Source organism: Suncus etruscus, chromosome 18 (genome assembly GCF_024139225.1).
Source record: "Suncus etruscus isolate mSunEtr1 chromosome 18, mSunEtr1.pri.cur, whole genome shotgun sequence".
NCBI classification, from domain to species: domain Eukaryota; kingdom Metazoa; phylum Chordata; class Mammalia; order Eulipotyphla; family Soricidae; genus Suncus; species Suncus etruscus.
This window is the reverse complement of record NC_064865.1, coordinates 55,434,908-55,459,327: the sequence shown is the minus strand read 5'-3', so window position 1 is coordinate 55,459,327 and position 24,420 is coordinate 55,434,908. Positions and strand designations below refer to the sequence as shown.

Below are 24,420 nucleotides of genomic sequence, written 5' to 3'. Positions count from 1 at the left end.
CTGCGCAAATACCAAGATCGCTAGCTACAGTGGCTTGATTTTCTCACAAACAACTGAGAGGAAACTTTCCTGGCATCACAAAAAAGCCTTTGGGATGGGGGTAATGAGTGTATATGGAGCCAGGGATTGATCCCATGATGGTATGCTTCAAGGATGGAGAAACCCTGAATCTCTTAGGCCACGGGAATTCCCTTTCTTCCCCAATGCTTACTGTGCCTATGCAAAAAAAAAAAAAAGTGGGGGGAACGCCAAACCCTACCACTCCAGCACCCATACTTTTTCTTGTTTTGATTTGTTAGTTTTTGACTTTATTTTCCTTCTCTTTTTTTCTTCCACCTTTCTCTTTCTTTTTCATGCTTGTGGTTATTATTTAGAGATTTATTATTATTTTTATTTGCCGGGTCCATTTTTTTCTTTTTTCTTTCATCTTTCTTCTTTTTTCTCTCTCTTCTTTCTTTCTTTTTTTTTTTTGGTAGTTGTCACCAAATTTTTTTCTCCCCTTTTTCTTATCCTTTTTATCTCCAATGATGGTGGAATGGATGCTCAATCTACAACAAGCTGTAAAGTGGAGACCAGTTGCACTAGCATACTGAGGGGTAGAGGAGGGAGATATGGGATGCATACTGGGAACAAGGGCATAGGGAGGACAGCACTGGTGGTGGGAATGCCCCTCATTCATTGTCACTATGTACATAAATGATGCAGTGAAAGATTTGTAATGCACTTTGGTCACAATAAAAATTTAAAAAAAAGAATTATTTAGTCTTTTAATCTACTCTTTCAATGCTGGTTTATTTAAAAAAATCCACTGAAAAAAGCTCAGCATTTTATTAAGTAAGGCAAAAAAGCATTGAAGGAAACAAGATTCACAAGAGTTCTATTATCTTTCTGTTCAGGTTAAAACACGAAAATAAACTTCATTCCACTCCTTACTTATCTTTGAGGAGACACCACCAAAGGGGAATCTTGGACCACACTGAAAAAGGGCCTGAGTTTTTCAGAGAAGGAAGCCTTGGGAAAGGTGAAGATTTGAGAGCCAGTCTCTGAGTTGTAAAAAGAAACAAAGCCTGCCTCAAAGTCTAAAAACACCCCCACAACCTGGAGCTTCTTATCCAGCAGGAGACGTGTGGGTGGACAGGTAAGAGCCAAACAATCCGTTTGATTACGGAGTTTGATGGCCCAGAATCCAGACTGAGGCTGCATTTTTACATAAAAGTGATGCCCCGCATTTTCCAAACAAACTCCTATGCTGCACCCGGTTCCCTTTCCTACATCTACTTCAAAGTACTTTCTCCCTGAGGTGAAGAACAAACAGCCCAGCACAAACGGAAAGGGCCATAATCTCTCAGAAGAATTATTTATCTTCCGGGGACAGTAATGTTTGACTTGTCTCTTGTCCGTGGACAGATGCAGGTCTTTATGAGCTGTGTCAGGATCTAGAGTCAGTTTGACTGAAAAAGAAAAAAGAAAAAGAAAAAGATGAGGCTGATTTTTTTTTCATTCTGAACATGGTTTAGACTCTAAACAAAATGACCTATGTTCAAATTAGTTTTGTTTCTTACTAGCCATGTGAATCATTCTCTGAGCCTCATTTTGCTAACAAATTAAAAATCCAATGTGCCATCAAGAGTTGTGTGAATATTTAGGGCTTGGAGAAGTTGCTGGCATGTGGTCAGTGCCCCCCCCCCCCAATTGCAGCAATCATGATATGGTCATCAGCATCTTTGCCTCCATCTTATTCACTGAGAGAAAATAAAACATTGGCAATAACCGCAGTTGGCATTATTACTCCTCTCTCCAGTGCCCTTCTCCCGTGCAAGACTTCCAGAAATCATGAACTGTCTATTCAAATTCTTCCTATCTTTACTGATAATAACCATAACTGAGAATCAGAAAAGACAAAACAGTAGACTTGGTTAAACACTGACCAACCAGAGTAGCAATAGGGGAAACTGAGTCTGCAAAAATCCCTCCAGTGTTGGATGCACGTATTTGGGACTAGTTCACTCTCTACTTTGCTCCATCCACTCTGTTTCCAGAAAGACTGATTCTGTGGACACAGTAACCAAGTTCCCTTCCCGCTAACATCTATGTAGTTCAGCCAACAAGACACACTAGAGAACATGAGGCAGAAAGAACCCAAGTGAGAAGCACAGTAAAATTAGGTCTGAGTTGAATAAACTAAGAACCATAAAAATTAGGTCGCAGGCAATGGTCTAAACATTTTAAACAGGTTGGTGCACTTAATTTTCATGAAAATCCACCAGAGTGGTGAATAGTTAATATTTTGTTTTCAGCATGATATTGAAATAAAGACAGACCCTCAAATCAACGGAACAGACTTGAATATTTTGAAACTAAACCCCAGACATACAATCAATTAGTCTTTGATAAATGGTCAAGAAATACAAAGTAGAGTAAGGAAAGTCTCTTCAACAAATGGTGCTGGGACAACTACATGAAAAAAAGTAAACTCAGACCTCTCTTTAATACATGCACAAAGGTCAAATATCAGATCTGAAACCATAAGGTACATAGAGGAAAACAGACAAAACAGTCCATGACATTGAGACCAAAGTCATTTTTAAGAGAAAATTCTACTATCCAAGCAAGCAAATGGAAGTAAAGATAAACAAATGGAATTACATTAAACTGAGAATCTTTTGCACGTCAAAGGACATGGTGATTAGAATATAAATGCTACTCAAAGAATGGGAGAAACAATTCATCCATAACCCATTTGATAAGATACACAAGGTACTAACAGAAGTTAACAAGGAAAAAACCATCTAATCCCATCCAAAAAGGGGAAGAATAAATAGACAGATATTTTCTTTCCTCAAAGAAGAAATACAAATGGCCAAAAGGCACATGAAAAATGCTTCACAACACTAGGAGATGCAACTCAAAACAACAATGTGATACCATCTCACAACACAGAGTCTGGCACACATCACAAAGAACAAGAGCAATCAGTGCTGGTGGGGATGTGAGGAGAAAGGAACTCTCATTCACTGCTGTTGGGAATACCATCTAGTACAGCCTTTTGGGAAAACAATATGGATATTCCTCAAAAATAGGAAATTGAGCTTCCATATGATCCAGCATTATCACTCCTAAGGAACACAAAAACACAATACGAAAAGGCCCTCTGCACTCCTATATTCATTGTAGCACTATTTCCAAAATCTGGAAAGAACCCAGGTGCCAGACAACAGATGAAACTGTAGTACATCTACACAATGGAATACTAAGCATTCGCTAGAAAAAAAAATGAAGTCATTAAATTTTCTTATACATGGATGGGTATGTAGATTATTATGTTGAGTGAAATGAATCAGAGGGAAAGGGACAGACATAGAATAATCTCACTCATTTGTGGGTTATAAGAAAAATCAAAGACAGTATGGTAATATAATATCCAGAGACAATAAAGATAAGGGTCAAGGAGATCTATCCCAGTTTAGGAAGTTTGCCACAAAGAGCAGTGAGTGCAGTTAGAGTAGAGAAGGGGCTAATATGACAATGATAGTTGGAACTAATCACTCTGGACAAGGTTTGGGTGCTGAAAGAAGATAAAGTGATGAGTATGGCACCCTTTTATTAACAATAGTGTAAAATACAGGGTCAAAAAGAAAAGACTAAGTGTGTGTGTGTGTGTGTGTGTGTGTGTGTGTGTGTGTGTGTGTGTGTGTGTGTGAAAGAGAAGCAAAATTGCCTGCTCCAGAGACAGATGGGGGTGGCAGGGTGGGAGGGAAACAGGGGATACTGGTGGTGGGATAGGTGCACTGATGAAAGGTGGTGGACATTCTGTGACTGAAATCCAACTATGAACAATTTTGTAACCAAGGTGCTTAAATAAAATGATTCTATTTTTTTTTACAAAAAGGGAGTTGATAGTTGATTATGAGTCAATTTGTTTTTGTTTTTGTTTTTATTTTTGTTTTTTGGGTCACACTCGGCAGTGCTCAGGGTTTACTCCTGGCTCTAAGCTCAGAAATCGCTCCTGGCAGGCGCAGGGGACTATATGGGATGCTGGGATTCGAATCACCATCCTTCTGCATGCAAGGTAAACTCCTTACCTCCATGCTATCTCTCGGCCCTGAGTCAAGTATGTTATTGCTAATCTGAATGAGGTATTTATGAGTTATGTAAAAAACATTTAAATAAATAGCCTCCCAATGCTTACCACAGGCTGTGTTTTTGACACTGACTGTATAGAAAGAAGAGGTACAGTAAATGCAACCCCATATACACCCTTTGCCTGGTCTGTATTATGAACGTGGGGGACAAAAAACATTTAAATAAATAATATTTTACAAAAGTAAAAAAAATATATTTCCATTTTCAGGTGATCTGTCTAGGATGACAGCTAAAAACTGGAATAAAAGGAATGTGCAGAGCATGTCCAAATGGTCCAAAGACACTAAACCTCACCTCAAGTGAATAAAACACAATTGATGCAATAATAATAACAAAACAGGGACTGTGAGCCCTTACGGGGAACTAAGTTAGGAAGAGCTAAACATTCCTTTCTTTCACAACATCTAGCGAAGTCTTCAATCACATACCTTCATAGTACTTTAACGCTTTCTTCACACTGAGTTCAGAAACATTGCACTCTGTGTGAACCTCCAAGTCAACCTTCTCTGGTAACTGCAGCTTCACATCTGAAGTCCTACAAGAATCCAGAGATTTCCTCCATGAGACTTTCCACTCAGCTCCACATACCCACCCCCCTTTGTGTCCTGCATTCCTCTGTACTGACCTAATCAAGATGTCACTCACATCCTAAGGAGAAAGAAACAGAACAAGTAAGTATGCGATGACCAGTAGATCATGGTATTACATAACTCTCAACACTCTTTCCATTGGGAAAGAGAATGAGCCCATTCTCATTGCTACATAAAAACAACTTCCTGGAGGGGGCAGAGCGGTGATGCAAGCAGTAAGGTGTTTGCCTTGTGACCTAGGATGACAGAGGTTCGATCCCCAGGCGCCCCATATGGTCCCCCAAACCAGGAGCGATTTCTGAGCGCAGAGCCAGGGGTAACCCCTAAGCCTCACTGGGTGTGCCTCCCCCCCACCAAAAAAAAACTGTTTGAAAAATTCATCGAGCAATGCATAGGTTAACTTCAAAGTCTGTGGTCTTCCTTGCTGAGTTGGATTGTGACCACACCAGCCTGTGATCAGAAGCTTTCGGAAGGAAACCAGGAGTGTGTCCCTCCTGAAAGATTTGATTTTAGAGACTTAAGTTGTTCAGAGGAACCTGGAGTGGAGACTGAGTATCCCAGAGGTCTCAGAGGTGAATCTGTGTAGAGCCCCCTGGACAGGGCCAACAAAAGGGTGACAGCTATAGATTGTAGATCTATAGTGGTCTTCTTCAGATGGCTTATATGGGCTCAAACAGCATCGGGCATGTAAGCAAAAAGGCTGAATCTTTACTTCCAGTGAAAAAAGGTCCCCTAAAAATTAATTCTGAGAGGGAAAAATCCACAGGAAAAATCAAGGAAAAAGCTGTCATTCATTTTGAAAGCTTCATCACCCACCAGTCTTGCTGTGGGGTCTCCAAGGAAACAGATTGACAGCCAGAGATCTGTGCACAATAGGTAACACACAAGTGTCCAACAAATGGTGGCCAAAGTTAGGCTCTGGCTTCAATAGGCCAAGCACCCCCTCATTCCATAACCATCAGAGAGAATGTCTCTTTCAGATGCCTATAATGACACTCTATGGTTAGCAGTCACTGGTGTATCCAAAACACTGACTTCTTATTTCCCAGAGAATTGTTGAGCCTTCTTTCTTCCCTCCAAGTGCATACTCTTACCTCTAGCAAATCCTGGGCTGAGCCCTGGCATCTCTTTTGTAGCTCCAGGATGAGTCTCCAAATATCCTGGTTCTGCTTCAGCAGCCCAGCTTCATCTTTCTCCAGAGTCTGCAGGATCTGCTTTTCTTCTACCTCCAGCCTTAATAAATAAAATTTTTCTTCTTCTTTCAGAAATGTATAGAACATATTAAAGTCAAGCTGGATTTTTTCTTTTTGAGACTGTATCTTCTCCTAGAATTAAAAAGGCATTATCTAGAGGCTTAAAACCAAACCAAATGGGGGCTGGAGAGATAGCATGGAGGTAAGGCATTTGACTTGCATGCACAAGGAATTGGTTTGAATCCCTGCATCCCATATGGTCACCTGAGTCTGAAAGGAGTGATTTCTGAGTGTAGAGCCAGGAGTAACCCCTGAGCACTGCCAGGTATGACCAAAAAAACAAAACAAAACAAAACCAAAAAACAAATGTTCATCTATGAAGAAATGCACAAGTAAATGAGGTATATAAAACAATAGGATACTATTTAGCCTTTGTGGGGAGGGAACTAAAGTGAGGCCCTAAATTGAATTCTGAGCACCTCTAAAAATATGTATGGAAATAAGATGAGGAAGAAAAATGTTCATTGAAGATATTGCACTAGATGAAGCAATTCGGAAACAAGAGTATTTTATTATTCTCCTATAACATACATTTTATGAGTTTACTCATGTAAAGCTCCCATATATGAAGTTTATATAGAAACAAACACAAATTAAAGCTTGGTGTCACAACCTCTGTATAAGGAACCCTAGATTAGAGGCCATGACTAAGGGAGGGCACTAGGCTCAAAAAGCCTTTGGTCCCCTGTATCCACAATTGCCATGATATATTTAAGGTAAAAGGGGATATTGATAGAGGTCATGGCATAAATTCACCCCTCTCAATTGAAACAGTGTTACTAGCATCCTAAGGACATCTGAGTCCCTCTAAAGACTACCAAGATTTTTGTAAATCAAAACTGTATTTTAGTTACCAATTAAATGTGCTGAGGTCTGATTATTCCAGGCCTTCCTAATCATTATAGGAATGCTATAGGAGATAAGAACGTGAAAATTACTGAAGAATCAGAGCATTGGCCCTAAGCCATGGTCACTTGGTTTTAAAGATAATCTCTACATCAAAACAATACTCAATTTAGGCATGCAGTAAATTAACACAAAAGACCCCTCTGGAAGAGATGACCTGGGCATTCAAGCCACAAAGCTGGTTCAGCAGACTTAGGAAACTTTGGGAAGTTATTGTATTGTTAAATTGTAGGCCAAAAATAAGTGAGATCTCTGGTAAAGATCAATAAGTATTGTAATCATTGTCTTATGGATGTCTATTATGGATAGACATAATGGACATTATGGATGTCTTATGGATGTCAATGATTTCTATAGAATGTTTTGATGATTATCTATACCTCCCAGAAGCCATATGTTCTCCTTCTATGTTCACAACAAAATAAGACTAGAACTCCCATATGACCCAGCAAATTCTACTTCTTGACACAGATGTCAAAACATAGAACATTACTCTGAAAAGATACCTATGATCACTCTAGTGTTTAGTACATAAAGATACGGAAATGCCACAACCTGAGTGCAGAGACCCCGAGAGAGGGAATGAGAGCTGGACAACAGGCTAGAGAGGACTGTATAGAATATACAGCAAGTTTATTGAAGCAAGCTCTGCTAATTATCTCATAACATGGCAAGCAAATATTTGTTCATAAAGCAAAAATCTTGGCACAAGCCATCCTCAGCAATCCTAGTTCCTCATATGGTTCACTAGAACACAGAACTAAGAAGAGGATGTAGTCTTCTAGCTAAACCATGGCAGAACATGTGTAGTCTTCTTCTTGGCTTCCCAAAGGGTCAAGCCACCATGTCAGGCCTGGGTCACACCGAGACTCCCTGCAGAATCCTGTAGAGGTCTCAAAACAGGGGGCTGCCTTATCCGGTCCCCAACAATGGAAAGAACTAATATTCTAGGATATGTGAGAAAATAAGATGTAGCTTGAACACACATACACTCACACATACACACGAATTCTATGCAGCTATAAGAAAAGATGAAATCAAGTAGTCTGCTGCAAAGTGAATGGATTATGTTAAGCAAGATAAGTCAGAAGGAGAACTATTGTGAGATATCTCACTCATCTGCAGAATGAAGACTTAACAGGAGAATAGACAGCATCAAACAATAGCATATTAAAAATAACACAATAATATATCATTGGCCCTGGATCACAAAACTAATTAAAAATCAGTGGAGTGAAGTGTAAAGGGCTAATGATAATCTGATCAGATTCAGTATAAAGACAGTGATGGAGAGTCAAAGCCACTTAGGTGGTGGGTACAATAACTTTGTACAATAGAAAACTTGAACACACACACACAAAAAAAAGAAAAGAAAACTTGAACACTATTATAACCATGTTACCTAATCTATAAAAAAAGATTTTAATTAAAAAAATAAAAAAATTAAAGTGAGTATGAGAAAAATCTACCTCTATGAGGTTTTAGCTTTCATTCTGGGAGTACAGAATTGGAATTTCCAACTAAAGTTTTTCAAAAGTCCTTACAATGTGTCAGTAGCTGAGAAGCTGTGATAGAAGAATCCTAATTCACGATGAAATGGAACTTTTATGAAAGGAACATAGACAATTTTAACTCTGAGACTGATAGTTTTCTTTCTGTTAGTTAGAATCAAAGTCCTCTGACTCTCTAAGATACCAGATATAAAGGAGGTAAAAGGGGCTAGAGAGGACAGCAGATAGTGTGTTTGTATTGCCCACTAAATCATACCTGGATTTGATCCTCACCATCCCATATGATCCCCAGAAAACCACAAAAAGTGATTCCTGAGTGTAAAGCCAGGAGTAAGTCCTGAGCATTGCCAAAAAAAGTGACAACCCCCCAAAAGTATATTTTGAGAGCTCAAGTTTAATATCCATTTGTGAATAAAAGGAGCAGAGGTCAGAAGAAAACTTTTATAAGGGGAAAAATGGCTCACTAACCAGCAAAATCTAACTGCCAATGAAAGGAATACATCAATAATTCCATAAATAATTGAATATCCAGGGGTTGAAGAGACAGTACAGCAGGAGGTGTTTGTTTTGCAATGCAGTTGACAAAGATGCAATCTCTGGCACCTGAGTATAGAGCCAGGAATAAGTCCTAAGTTCCTCCAAATATGGTCCAAAAAATAACAATGTAAACTATTGCCATAATTACACATAATTTAAAAAGATATATAAACAAAAAATTCCAATTCCTACCTTCCATTCAGTTATATTGTTGTTTGTAATTGTCTTCCAACTCAGACATTGTTTTTCCAGCTGCTTTAGTTCTCTTATAACTTTCTGAAACTTTTCCTAAAGAAAAAAGTGACTAAGTTAGGTGCAGCCAATCTGATGAATCATCATTAGTCACTGATGAGGAATGCCAGTCCTCCAAGAGTAACACTGAATTACATTCTTGAACAATATAGAGTAATATCAAATATCTGTAGATTCCTTACAATTTAAGAGAAAACATGCTGAAGTTTGTGCAGAAATATAGTTGATAACACTGGGAAGGCAGCCTAATTGGTGGGATTTTTAATATTATTTTTGAACAACCAGAATTGAGATTTTGTTGTTGTTTTTTTTTAATTAGTAACTTTATTTAAACACCTTGACTACAAATACGATTGTAGTTGCGTTTCAGTCATGTAAAGAACACACCCCTTCACCAGTGCAACATTCCCACCACCAATGTTCCAAATTTCCCTCCTCCCCACACAACTCCCACCTGTACTCTAGACAGGCTTTCCACTTCCCTCATTCATTCAAATTGTTATGATAGTTTTCAGTGTAGTTGTTTCTCTAACTGTACTCACCACTTTCTGTGGTGAGCTAGCTTCATGTCGTGAGCTGGACCTTCCAGCCCTCCTCTCTTTGTCTCAGAGAATTATTGCAAAAATGTTTTTTATTTTTCTTACAAACCATAGATGAGTGAGACCATTCTCCGTCTTTCTCTCTCTCTGACTTATTTCACTCAGCATATTAGATTACAAGTACATTCATGTGTAGGAAAATTTCATGACTTTATCTCTCCTGACGACTGCATAATTTTCCATTGTGTATATGTACCCGTTTCTTTAGCCATTCATCTGTTGAAGGGCATCTTGGTTGTTTGCAGAGTCTGGCTATTGTACATAGCTCGGCAATAAATATAGGTGTGAGGAAGGGATTTTTGTATTGTATTTTTGTGTTCTTATAGTATATCCCTAGGAGTGGTATAGCTGGATCATTTGGGGGCTCAATTTCCAGATTTTGGAGGAATCTCCTTATCGCTATCCAGAAAGGTTGGACTAGAATGTATTCTCACCAGTAGTGAATAAGAGTTCCTTTTTCTTCACATCCCTGCCAGCACTGCTTGTTCTCATTCTTTGTGATGTGTGCCAATCTCTGTGGCTTGTGATGGTACCACATAGTTGTTTTGATTTGCATCTCCCTGATGATTAGTGATGTGGAGCATTTTTTCATGTGCCTTTTAGCCATTTGTATTTCTTCTTTATCAAAGTTTCTGTCCATTTTTTCTCCCCATTTTTGATGGGTGTAGATGTTTTTTTCTTGTAAAGTTCTGTCAGTGCCTTGTATATTTTGGATATTAGACCCTCTCCCACTCAGTGCTCTTGTATCCAGGGCACTATTTCCTTTGAGGTGCAGAAGCTTTTCAGCTTAATATAGTTCCATCTGTTTATCTCTGCTTCCACTTTTTTGGAGAGTGCTGTTTCCTCCTTAAAGATGCCTTTAGTCTCAATGTCATGGAGTGTTTTACCTACATGTTATCCTATATACCTTATGGTTTCAAGTCAGATATCAAGATATTTAATCCATTTGGATTATACCTTCTTACATGGTGTAAACTGAGAGTCTGAGTTCACTTTTTTGCAAATGGCTAACCAGTTGTGCAAACACCACCTATTGAAGAGGCTTTTCTTGGTCCATTTAGGATTATTTTGCTCCTTTATCAAAAATTACATGATTGTATGTCTGGGAAACATTATCTGAGTACTCAAGCCTATTCCACTGGTTTGAGGGTCTGTCTTTATTCCAATACCATGCTGTTTTGATAACTATTGCTTTGTAACAAAGTTTAAAGTTGGGGAAAGTAATGCCTCCCATATTTATTTTTTCAAGGAGTGCTTTCGCTATTTGATGGTGTTTATTGTTCCAAATAAATTTCAGAAGTGTTTGATCCACTTCTTTGAAGAATGTTATGGGTATCTTTAGAGGAATTGCATTATATCTGTATAATGCTTTGGAGAGTATTGCCATTTTAATGATGTTAATCCTGCCAATCCTTGAGCAGGGTATGTGATTCCATTTCTTAATGTCCTCTCTTATTTCTTGAAACAGTGTTTTATAGTTCTCTTTGTATAGGTCCTTCACATCTTTAGTCAAGTTGACTCCAAGATATTTGAGTTTGTGTGGCACTAATGTGAATGGGTTATTTTCTTCTTTTGGGGGGGGTCACACCTGCCTGGCAGTGCTCAGGGGTTACTCCTGGCTGTACACTCAGAAATCGCCCAGGCAGGCTCAGGGGACCATATGGGATGCCGGGATTTGAACCATAGTCCTTCTGCATGCAAGGCAAACACCTTACCTACAAGCTATCTCTCCAACCCCTGGGATTGTTTTCTTCATATCTATTTATTTCCTATCATTATTGGTGTATAAAAAGGCCATTGATTTTTGTGTGGTAATTTTGTAGCCTGCCACATTGCTATATGAATCTATTGTTTCTAGAAGCTTTTTGGTAGAGTCTTTAGGGTTTTCTAAGTAAAGTATCATGTCGTCTGCAAACAATGAGAGCTTGACTTCTTCCTTTCCTATCTGGATTCCCTTGATATCTTTTTCTTGCCTAATCACTATAGCAAGTACATCCAGTACTATGTTGAAGAGAAGTGGTGAGATCAGACAGCCTTGTCTTGTACCAGAATTTAGAGGGATGGGTTTTAGTTTTTCTCCACTGAGGATAATATTTGCCATTGGCTTGTGGTAGATGGCCTTAACTAGATTGAGAAAGGTTCCTTTCATTACCATCTTGCTGAGAGTTTGTATCAAGAATGGGTGTTGGACCTTATAAAATGCTTTCTCTGCATCTATTGATATGATCATGTGATTTTATTTTTATTGTTGTTGATGTTGTGTATTATGTTGATAGATTTACGGATGTTAAACCATCCTTGCATTCCTGGATGAAACCTATTTGATCGTAGTGAATGATCTTGATGAGGCATTGGATCCTAATTGCCAGGATTTTTTTGAGGACCTTTGCATCTGTGTTCATCAGGGATATTGGTCTGTAATTTTCATTTTTGGTAGCATCTCTGTCTGGTTTTGGTATCAAGATGATGTTGGCTTCATAAATGCTGTTTGGAAGTGTACCTGGTTCTTCAATTTCATGAAATAGCCTGGCTAGGATTGGTAGTAGTTCCTCTTGAAATGTTTGAAAGAATTTATAGGTGAATCCATGCGGGCCTGAGCTTTTGTTTTTGGGCAGATATTTGATTATCATTTAAATTTCCTCAATAGTGATGGGGTGTTTATATATGCTACATCTTCCTTTTTCAACATTGGAATGTTATAGGAGTCCAAAAATTTATCCATTTCTTCCAGATTCTCATATTGGTGGCATAGATTTCTCATATTAGTCTCTGATTACCCTTTGGATCTCTGCAATATCTGTAGTGATCTCCCCTTTTCAATTCTAATACGAGTTATCAAGTTTCTCTTTCTTTGTGAGTTTTACCAATGGTCTATCAATCTTATTTTTTCAAAGAACCAACTTCTGCTTTTGTTGATCTTTCAGATTGTTTTTGGGTTTCCATTTCATTGATTTCTTCTCTAAGCTTTGTTATTTCCTTCCTCCCTATTTTTGGTTCCTTTTGTTTATCGTTTTCTAATTTTATGAGTTGTGTCATTAGACTATTGAGGTATGCCCCTTCTTCCTTTTGCATGTGTGCTTGCAAAGCTATAAATTTTCCTCTCAGTACTGCTTTTGCTGTGTTCCATAGATTATGATAGTTTGTGTCTTCATTGTCATATGTTTCCAGGAAAGTTTTGACTTCTTCTTTGATTTCATCTTGGACCCACTGGTTGTTCAGTAGCAGGCTGTTTAATTTCCAGTTGTTAACATTCTTCTTCTGTGTCCCTTTGTAGTTCACATCTAATTTCAGAGCCTTGTGGTCAGCGGAGGTAGCCTGCAATATCTCAATCCTCTTGATTTTATGAAGGTATGTTTTATGTGCCAGGATGTAGTCTGTCCTGGAGAATGACTCATATACATTGGAGAAGAAAGTGTATCCAGGTTTCTGGGGATGGAGTGTTATATATATATATATATATATATATATATATATATATATATATATATATATATATATATATATATATATATATATAGCCTCTTTCTTCTATTTCTCTTTTCAGGGCTAGTATATTTTTATTGGGTTTCAGTCTGGTTAACCTATCAAACATTGATAGGGCCGTGTTGAGGTCTCCCACTATTATTGTGTTATTATTAATATCCTCTTTCAAATTTGTCAGTAATTGTATTAGATGATTTCCTGCTCTTTCATTGGGTGCGTATATGTTTAGTAGTGTGATTTCTTCCTGTTGCACATATCCCTTGATTTGTACGACGTGTCAATCTTTGTTCCTTACAACTTTTCTGAGTGTAAAGTTTGTATCGTCTGATATTAATATGGTCACCCCAGCTTTTTCAGGGTGTTGTTTGCTTGAGTAACTTTCCTCCAGCTTTTGATTTTGTGTCTATGTTTGTTCTGACTATTCAGGTGTGTTTCTTGTAGGCAGCAGAAGGTTGGATTTATTTTTTTGATCTATGTAGCCACTCTGTGTCTCTTAACTGGTGCATTTAGTCCATTGACATTGAGGGAGATGATTGTCATGGGATTTAATGTCATCTTTGTGTATAAGTTTGGCGTGTCTGTTGGTCTGTCTTGTCTTAAAGTAGATTATTCAATTTTTCCTTTAAGGCTGGTTTTGCATCTGTAAAGTTTCTAAGCTGTTGCTTATTTATGAAGCTATGTATTCTTCTTTCAAACCTGAATGTGAGTCGGGCTGAGTGCAGTATTCTAGTTGCAGCCTCCATTTCATTTATTCTTGTCACAATATCCCACCACTGTCTTCTGGCTTTGAGAGTTTCTTGTGGCATGTCTGCTGTAAATCTTATGGATCCTCCTTTGAATGTAATTTTCCTTTTTGATCTTGCTGCTTTCAGTATACTATCTCTATATGTAGGATTCGTCATTGTGACTAGGATGTGTATTGGGGTGTTTTTCTTTGGGTCTCTTTTAGCTGCTACTCTTCGGGCATGCAGGATTTGATTGCAGGCAGTCTTTAGCTCTGGGAATTTCTCTGTGATGATGTCTTTGACTGTTGATTCTTCCTGTGGATCCCCTTCCTGGGCCTCTGGGACTCCAATAATTTTTTTTTATATTTTATTTAAACATCTTGATTACATACATGATTGTGTTTGGGTTTCAGTCATGTAAAGAACACCACCCATCACCAGTGCAACATTCCCATCACCAATGTCCCAAATCTCCCTCCTCCCCACCTGACCCCTGCCTGTACTCTAGACAGGCTTTCCGTTTCCCTCATATATTCGACTCCAATGATTTTTATGTTGTTTCTGTTGAGTTTATCAAAGACTTCTATTTTCATTTATTCACATTCTTTTAGTACTTTTTCCATTGTATGATTGTTTGCCTTAAGGTTCTTTTCCAATCTCTTCTACTGTATGAAGTTGCTTTGCATTTCATCTTTCAGTTATCTGATTCTGTCCTTGGCTGCTGTTACCCTGCTACAGAGGCTTTCCATTGAGTTTTTCAGTTGAGTTACAGTGTTTTTCAGATCTGTTAGTTTGGTTTGGAGTTTTCTGATTTCTGTCTTTGTGTTCTGTTCAGATAGAGCTTTAATTTATTTGATTTCCATGAGGATCCTCCATATTTCTATTCTAAACTTCTTATCTGAGAGGTTAGTCAGATGGTTAGTATTTTTGGGGTCATCAGAGATATCTTCATTCTCTGTGCATGGTGTTTGCCTGCAAGGTTTCACCATTGTCACACTTGTAGTGTTATTTTTTTCCTGCGTGCTGTCTTGGGGTTCATTCTTTAGAAAGAGTGCATGGCCATGAAGCAAAGAGGAGCTAGTGCTCTTCTGGAGCCTCTAGGTGAGCAATTTTGCTGGGCCCTTCTCAGCCCACTCAGGAGAGGTTCAGGACACAGAACAGTAGAGAAACACGCACAGAATTGAGATGTTTAACTCCGTAAGCAAATACAGATTGAATTTTGTGAAAAAATACCTGCCCCTATCATGTTGTCCTCTGTGTGTGTGTGTGTGTGTGTGTGTGTGTGTGTGTGTGTGCATTAAACAGAAAAGTTAAGTATCATCTACAAGAAGATTTTATCACACTTCTATAGTAATTGATTTTTCTCCACACTTCCATAGATTGTTACTTGTCTATGTCTTTCAGGATCATTTCCAGGAAGTTTCTCTCAATACTCTGATACACATCATACTGACCTCCTTCCCATTACCCATGGACTTGAGGCAGAAATACTTCCCTGGTTTGTTCATCCTACTAGACACTAAATATCTAAAAGCCTTTGTGTCTTTGTCCCTGAGTTTACATGTTTATATTATGGGTTTTATTTTGTTTTATTTTATTTTTGTTTGGGGCCACATCAGCAGTGCTCAGGGGTTACTCCTGGCTCTTAGCTTAGGAATCACTTCTAGCAGGCTTGGGGACCATATGGGACATTGGGGATCAAATACAGGTCAGCTAAATGCTAGGCCAGTGGTGGGCAACCTTTTTCTCAACTGAGCCAAATCTTGCCAAAACCACGACGGAAATTTATTTTGAGTGTCACATTTTTAAAACCAAAAATACATTGTATGGTGCACTATTTTTAGTTTCAGTAAGTTTTTATTGAGAATATTCTGCATGCAAGTATCCCCATAGGTCGGGGGGATACAAATAACACAACTAATAAAACAAAAACTTTAGAACGATATATATATTGGTTTTTGGGCCATACCCAGCGGTACTCAGGGGTGACTCCTGGCTGTCTGCTCAGAAATAGCTCCTGGCAGGCACGGGAGACCATATGGGACACCGGGATTTGAACCAACCACCTTTGGTCCTGGATCAGCTGCTTGCAAGGCAAACGCCACTGTGCTAGCTCTCTGGGCCCCTGAATGATATATATATTTTTTTAAAAATATGGAATGCTTCACAAATTTGCGTGTCATTCTTGCGCAGGTATAATGATATTTTTTTATCGATAACATTAAATTCCGTAAAATTTGCCTTACAACGTAGAGAAAATTACATCCCAACAATGACTGACAAAGTCACAAACACTAATGTGAACATTGGCCTTGCATTTCCTTGGATAGTTTGAGTAAGTCAGGTTTTTATGTTATTGTTTTTAATTTTAGGCACGATTCCAGGTTCTCAGATGAGACGATTTCTCAATTTACTCTTGATAAGATTAATGCTTGAAAATAATTTTTCGAATAAATATGTAGACCTGAACAAGGAAAGAACAGCAAACTCTAGCTTTTTTAGTTGATTATATGAGTCAGGAATACTATTCCAGGTGTTAAAAATCAACATATCTTCCTTCTCCAGGTCTTTCAAAGCAGACCACTTGTGTTGTGAACTAAGTTCACATTTGTGTTTCTCCAATCTTTCTAAATTAGCACAAAGACGTTCAAATTTTGAGCTCCACAGTTCTTTGTTTTTTTTTTTAAATTCAGAAATTGCATTTCAAAGTTGCCAATGTTGATATTAAAGGGAGAAAAAATTAATTCCATTACAGTGGCATCCAGAGGTTTTTAACAAAGGCCAACGTCGCTTTGCTGTTTCTAAAATCCTGAAACCTCTTGAGAAAAGTGTCCCTCATATTTAAAAGTGCTGTTTTAAAATAGGTAATGTCAATATCTGAATTATTTTCTTGGCGGTGTTTCAACAGGCTTGGAAAGTGAATCAAAGTTTCTCTGTCAAAATCTTGAGCAAAAACAGATAATTTGTTTTCAAATGAAATAACTTCCTCTAATATCAAAAAAAGTGTGTTTCCTCTCCCCTGTAGTTTATGATTAAGCTGATTTAGATGTGAAGTAACATCCACTATGAAATACAGTTTTTGAATCCACTGATTGTTAATTCTGGATAGTGAACACCCTTCTCAAGGAAAAATGCTTTAATTTCTGATAATAAGGAATCAAAATGTTTCAAAACGTTTCCTCTTGATAACCAAAATGTGCTGAAAATTTGAAACCCTAAAATATGGAGATGAAACAGGTAAAAGAGAAAAACCTTTTAACAATCTTTAAAAGCAAGAGCAGTTTTCCAGAGAAAGGTAGTGATTTCACTGAAAGGAAAAAAAAAATCTATTGACACTTTAGCAGGGGTCCTCAAACTTTTTAAACAGGGGGCCAGTTCACTGTCCCTCAGACCATTGGAGGGTCTGACTATAGTAAAAACAAAACTTATGAACGAATTCTTATGCACACTTCATCTATCTTATTTTGCAATGAAGAAACAAAACAGATACAAATACAATATGTGGCCCGCGGGCCATAGTTTGAGGACCTCTGCTTTAATGTGTGCTGCAAGAAACCAAACTAAAATACACACAAAAACAAAAACAGCACTTTGTTAAAGGCATATGATATCATATCATAAAGAAATTATGATAGAGTGCCTGAAACATTTTAAAGATATTTTTATTTAAGCATATTTGTTAACAAAATTATTCATACTTGGGTTTCAATCACAGAATGTACACCACCCTTCACCAGTGCACTTTCCCCACCACCAATGTCTCTGTTTCCTTCCCCTTCACCCGCCTCTGCCTATATCAGGGGCAGGCATTTTGCTTTTTTCTCTCTATCTCTCTTTTCCTTTATGACACTGAGGTTTGCAAAATTTCCTTTATGATACCGTGGTTTGCAATATTGTTAATTAAAGGGTACCATGCATGTCACTTATCCATTTTCATCATCCAGTTCTTGTCCAGAATGATAAGTTCCAACTATCAATGTCATAATATACCTTCCTCTATTCTAACTGAACTCACCACTTTTTATGGCAAGCTTCCTATCATGGACTAGTCCTCCTGTCCCTCATCCCTATTTTCTCTAGATATTATTACCATATTGCCATTTATTATTCTTATATGCCACAAATGTTTATTCTGTGTCTACACCTCTCCTGACTCATTTCACTCAGAATAATAATCTGATGTGTTGATGTATGTACAGATGATGCACTGTGCATGGCTCAGTGTTTTTGTGAAGTTATAAAAACAGAAGTTGCACACCCGTACATTGTATCCACTCATTGTATGATAGACTGGATTCAAGAAAACTCCCTGCTGAACTAAACTCTGTGACAGATGACACAGTAAAGATAATTTGTGAAATTCACAATAGTGATCAAATCTAGGCTATTCACCACCCTGGGTAAGAGTATGGATGCCCATTACTAGCATTTTCTCCATGAGGAAGTAAAGTGACTGTTAAGGGGAAGGGTGCTCTCTCGCCTTATTGGCAAGAGGGAAGAAATAGTGCAGTTTCTGTGAGAGCAGAACTCTGACTTTGTACAGCCCCAGTTGGACAAGAAATGGGTAGCTAAGCTTGCGTATTTGGCAGACATTGTTCATTTTCTCTATGAACTTAATATTTCTCTGCAGGGGAGTTTCACAAGTAGTTTTTACAGTGAGACATAAGATGGATGTGTTCAAAAACGAATCTGATTCTGGGATAGCTGTGTCTGAGAAGGAGATATTGAAATGTTTCTACTCTTTCAAAAAATTTCTGATTGCCACTTATATTACACAGAAAGTCATAATCAATACGAAAAACAGCATTTAAGGGCATTAGCTCATAACTTTAATCATGAGTACTCTGCACATGAGAATCCACGGAAAAGAAAACTCTGGGTTGAGAATCCCTTATGGAAGATGGCCCACTCTTGTGCAAAATAAAATATGTGTTTTAAGATCACTCTAGGCACTGTATTTTTTGTTTTTGTTTTTGTTTTTTGTATTTGGGTCACACCCAGCAGCACTCAGAGGTTACTCCTGCCTCTATGCTCAGAAATCACTCCTGGCAGGCTCAGGGGACCATATGGGATGCCGGGATTCAAACAACCGACCTTCTGCAAGTAAGGCAAAAGCCTTACCCTCCATGCTATCTCTCCGGCCCCAGGCACTGTATTTCTAAACCCCACCCAACCTGGTCTGAAGAAGCAGGGTAGCAGGAAAGAAATAATAAACCAAGTTAGCCAGGAAAGGATGATCATGGAGTCCATGGCCTTTTACCTTGTACTCTCTGCCTCGAGCCCAAAAAGCTAGAACACCTCTTTCTTTATTAAAACCAATTCCCAATACCAAGAGGCTTCAGGTAGAGAGAGAGAGAGAGAGAGAGAGAGAGAGAGAGAGAGAGAGAGAGAGAGAGAGAGAGAGAGAGAGAGAGAGAGAGAGAGAGAGAAGTACATATTCAGTGGGCTTTTACATATCAAAGGAAGAGAGGTTTAAGAAAGGATGATGTTGGGGGGAACACCTTTGTTTGGGGGTGATACTGGGTATTATCTTACATTCTTGGAGCCAGCCATGGGGCTGCACACAGGGCACGAACTGACAGAGTCTAGGAGCAGAGTCCTGACTCCTGGAGTGGCCGCCAGGCACACAGATGAGTCACATTAAAAAGTGTAAAGAGCTGCAAGTGGCTTGCGAGCCTCGGCTTGCCAACCACTGTTCTAGGCAATCATCCTATGTGCTGTGCTATCACACTGGGTCCTGTTTTAAAAAGTACATATAATGCTACATCCACTCCTGTGTAAACTCTGACCTTGAGACCAACGTGGGGCACCATGTTTAAAAAAGCCCTAGCCGCCTGTACCTTTAAGGGAGAGCCCTTTTGAAAAAGCAGCCTCAAGGGAGGGTGCTTGCAAAAGCCGCCTGTACCCACAAAAAGGAGGGCTTTAAGGCACTAAAAGACCTTGGTCGCCTGTCCATGAAGCACTCGGGGAAAAAGGAGACAGAGCATAAATGTTATTCAAGACATAACTTCACTAACATCCTAAGGACTTTTCTTCAAGCCTCTCTTAAAGATCCACTCAGATTTCTATAAACATATCTTGTCATGAGCATTTGTGTAGATTCAAGTATTCTTTATTTAGTCTTACAGAATATTAACCGCTCTCAAATCTATCTTTGCTGTTAGCCTAAATGCAGTCATATTAAGTCATATTAATTAAATATTAATATTTGAGGACCCAGATCAGAATGCATGAACTGGAACAAAACTAAAACAATAAAAAAAATATCAGTCTTTGAAAAACTGACCTTGCTGCTTGACACTTCAGAGAGCAAAAACAGGACAGGAGTTTGAAACAACCCTAGGTCAGTAAAATATCAACATACATTTTTTTTTGGGGGGGAGGCATACCCAGCGATGCTCAGGGGTTACTCCTGGCTGTCTGTTCAGAAATGGCTCCTGGCAGGCACGGGGGACCCTATGGGACACCGGGATTCGAACCAACCACCTTTGGTCCTGGATCGGCTGCTTGCAAGGCAAATGCCGCTGTGCTATCTCTCCGGGCCCATCAACGTACATTTTCCCTGAACAATTTGGCCTGTGCGTGTAGCTTGAGAAATAGTTATGTCTGCAATTATACCTTGCCAAGAAATTGAGTGTATTTCAGCTTTAACATTTAATAAATAGGACAGAGCTTGAACCCAACTTCTGAATCTTTGACCTGTCTCCCTTCAACAAATTTTTTGCACCCACCTTTCCCAGGGAGTCTCCCCCGAGGATTCCCCTAGTTTCCGAACCAAGCAGGCTGTGACAATATATAATAGTTATTAAGAGAGTCTGAGAGGTTTAGCAATTTGTATTCTACAGCAGAAGTTCCTCAGAGAACTTTTGAGTTCTCAGTGGGCATAGCCTGACCATTCCATGGAACTCAACATGAACAATAAATTAGTGGACTCTTACCAATAATCTACTTTTCAGAAAAATGACTGCGATGAAAACCAAGGTTCCAGGTCAAATTCTGGGATTCACATTGGAGACAAAAGTCTCCTGTTTAAGGAGTCAGAGAAAGCAGTTGCCTATGACACTGAAGGGCCCCCACACACTCACCCTATAGCCTTGGCTGACATCTTCAACAAGAACTGTGGCATGTCCTTTGTACTGTGGTGACCGCTCACAGCGCCAGCAGAGGAGCTGGTAATCATCTTCACAGAAAAGGTGGAGCTTCTCTCCATGCTCCTTACAAAGCTTTTCACAACTCATTTCCTTGATGGTCTCAATGAGACTTTGAAACTGTTTGACATCACGGATATTATTCACTTGAAATGGTGAGGAACACAGGGGACAGCGGTAGGACCTATAGTTTAGTGGTGTCTCATTTTGTTTATCAATTAAAGTTGATATACATGTGTAGCAAAAAATGTGCCCACAGTCAATGCTCACGGGGTCAGTCATTATATCCAGGCAGATGGAACATGTGACTTTCTCCTCCAGTGTCTGGATAGTTGTGGCTGAGGCCATGGCCTTTCCTCTGGTCACAGTTTCCCTGGTTTTCTGTGCCTCCAATCTCGAAGCTTCTGAAGAAAAGAAACAGATTTGAGAATCTACCTTCAATACTATGTGTGGTGGAAGGTGGTTAACAGATAGGGCCATTTACATCAAAACTTATATAGTTGGGCTTGACTTCTCTTAGTGCCCCCAGCACCTTTTCAGGGCTGTATGTGGCGGTGTTATGTGACTACAAATGAGAGAGCATCCCATCGGTGGAGAAAGGCTGTTGGGACCAAGTGCTCAGAATAAGAAGCAGAATGGCTTCTTCTCAGAAACTGCAGCAAAGTGAGAGAGCTCGGGGAGAGTATCTTTTCCACTCCAGTGAGCATTAAAACTAATCTGTACATTATTATTTCTTTGTCGGGGGGAAATAATACTTGGGTAATTAACTGGGAGGTCTATCAAGGGATTTCACAGGAACAATCTCATTTGACTTTCCAGGAGATGGGGGTCCAAGGCTGGGCTCTGCACCTCTATTCCCAAGCCCAGGGGTTTGGCAGGCAGACCACAAACACCCTGAGGCCAGATGAGTTTTCATTTGACTTTGCACAACCTACTCACCCAATTCTCTCAACCTTGATGTTTATACCCTATAATGGCCCCAAAAGTCAGTATTCCTACCCAAGGAAAGGGGGTTTGAAGCAAGGGTTGCTTCAGGAAATTATCCAAACAAAACTGAGAGTGAAATAGGTGTGGCCAAGTAGCAATCTGTCTAGTGAAGGAGAGGGTGTGAGGAAAGGAGAGAGAGAGAGAGAGAGAGAGAGAGAGAGAGAGAGAGAGAGAGAGAGAGAGAGAGAGAGAGAGAGAGAGAGAGAGAGAGAGAGAAGGTTTGCATGATACATGCTATGTAGGGAAATCTCTGTTTTGGGTAAAACCAACTTATAAACTTAGAAACCAGAGATGATCTTTGTTTTGGGTGGAACCAAGTTTTAAGTTATAAACCAGTAATATTCAAAGGTCAAAGAAAACAGGTTAATTAAGTCTAGGTGCAGAGAATAATAGAAGTCAATAAAGTGAGCAGAAGAGCCTTCTCACAGACATCCACTCTGTCCTGGGGCAGAGAATTAAAGAGCTAAGAGAAGGGGGTAGTCTTGGGTCAAAGTCCCTAGAACCCAGGAAAGGGTCTCTTCACCGAATTGTGTAAGTTCAGGGTGATGGAACCCAGATAGAAGGGGAGGCAGGAAACAAATGGGGGAGGCCACATCCCTGTGAGAACCAAAAGGGTTGACCCCCTAGAATCTGCCAGTGGAAGACTTGAGAGTTAGCAACAGTTCAAAATGAGGACAGGCTATTGTTGACCCACTGGATGGTTAGTGATACAAAACAGTTAATTCCTGGAAAAATAAGATTTTGCCATACTGATAGTCTCAGGTAGAAGGGGCATTAGGTTAAGTATATAACGTATGATTTCAGAATTCATATTTAGAAAATAGTAAATCACTAATTTAATCATAATTCTATAGCTATAACAGATATTAATAATTAGTTATTGATATTGCTATATTAATTCTGATGTTGGTATAACTAATATAAGTGGCTTTGGCTTTTGGCAAAAGGTACAGGATGCTTGAACTCTACAAATATGTCTGGATAATAAACTTTTTTGTTGAGCAAAAAGTATAAAATGAAGTAGCACTCAGAGGTAGGGGAAAAAAGACATGAATTGATTGCTTATTGATAGCCTGAGAAGAGATATTAGTTACTCATAACAATGATAAAATAAGACTATTTGTACCTGTAGGCTTGAGAAACAACTGGTTCACTAAAGCCTACAGTAAACTAGCCTAGGTAAGTTTTAAAACCATCTAGAAAGAGTCACAGCTACTAAATATATGCCAGGATCTGAGACATCACTCCCAGGTAGTAATATAATCTTAAAAATGAAAATTCATTTTATTTATTTATTTTAATTAATATCTTTATTTAAACACCTTGATTAAAAAAAAAACACCTCGATTACAAACATGATTGTGGTTGGGTTTCAGTCATGTGAAGAACACCCTCCTTCACCAGTGTGACATTTCCATCACCAATGTCCCAAATCTCCCTCCTTCCCTTTTCACCTCCACCTGTATTCTAGACAGACTTTCTATTTCCCTCATTCATTCGCATTGTTATGATAGTTCTCAATGTAGTTATTTCTCTAATTGCACTCACCACTTTTTGTGGAGCGCTTCATGTCATGAGCTGGACCTCTCAGCCCTCCTCTCTTTTGTCTCTGAGAATTATTGCAAAAAATGTCTTTCATTTTTCTTAAAACCCATAGATGAGTGAGACTATTCTGCGTCTATCTCTCTCCCTCTGACATATTTCACTCAGCATAAGAGATTCCATGTACATCCACGTATAGGAAAATTTCAAAATGAAAATTCTTAAGTTTTAAATATAATAACTGAAATTTAAAAACCACACCCAGGGGCTCAAAAGCAAATTTTGCAGTAGTAGAATCAATGATTTCCAGGGTAGATCCATTGAGAAGGAAGGAAATTAGCAGAACTTCAGAGATGTGGAGCCCACATCAAATATTGTTTTTACAGCTCAATGGGACTCCCAGATGGGATAATAATTAAATAACACTATTCGATGGGTCAGGAGTAGAAGGACAAGACCACACAACTAGAATAAAATTTAATACTTTAATCCATCTGCCAGAAAGATCTCACATAGGCCAGCCAGGGATATCTTCCAAAGGAGATAATTGCCCCCCCCCCCAGATTATAATAGGGAAAGGATATAGGGAGGTCCCAGATTTCTGATGACCTTTAAAATGATTGGCTATTGTCTAGGACTACCTTCCTACTGCTTCCTTATCCTTCCTTGATAGGCTATCTGGTATGGTCAGGGAGCTTGGGGCGGTGGTTATGGAAATAGGCCTGTGAAGACCAAGCATGTGGC

At 38.9% G+C, this 24,420-nt stretch overlaps 1 protein-coding gene and 1 pseudogene across 1 annotated transcript in view; one reads left to right on the top strand and one right to left on the bottom strand.

The window, feature by feature from the left end:
* Positions 1-933: 933 nt before the first annotated feature.
* The window catches only part of LOC125995849 (E3 ubiquitin-protein ligase TRIM38-like), a 35,246-nt gene continuing 11,759 nt past the window's right edge, over positions 934-24,420 (bottom strand). Inside the window, exons 7-10 of the mRNA XM_049764818.1 lie at positions 21,085-21,551; positions 5,828-6,058; positions 4,572-4,791; positions 934-1,451 (exon numbers count right to left, since the gene is read on the bottom strand). Of these exons, the coding sequence (XP_049620775.1) occupies positions 934-1,451; positions 4,572-4,791; positions 5,828-6,058; positions 21,085-21,551 (1,436 nt within the window). The remainder of the gene's footprint in view (positions 1,452-4,571; positions 4,792-5,827; positions 6,059-21,084; positions 21,552-24,420) is intronic.
* LOC125996940 (uncharacterized) lies at positions 4,173-4,295 on the top strand (annotated as a pseudogene).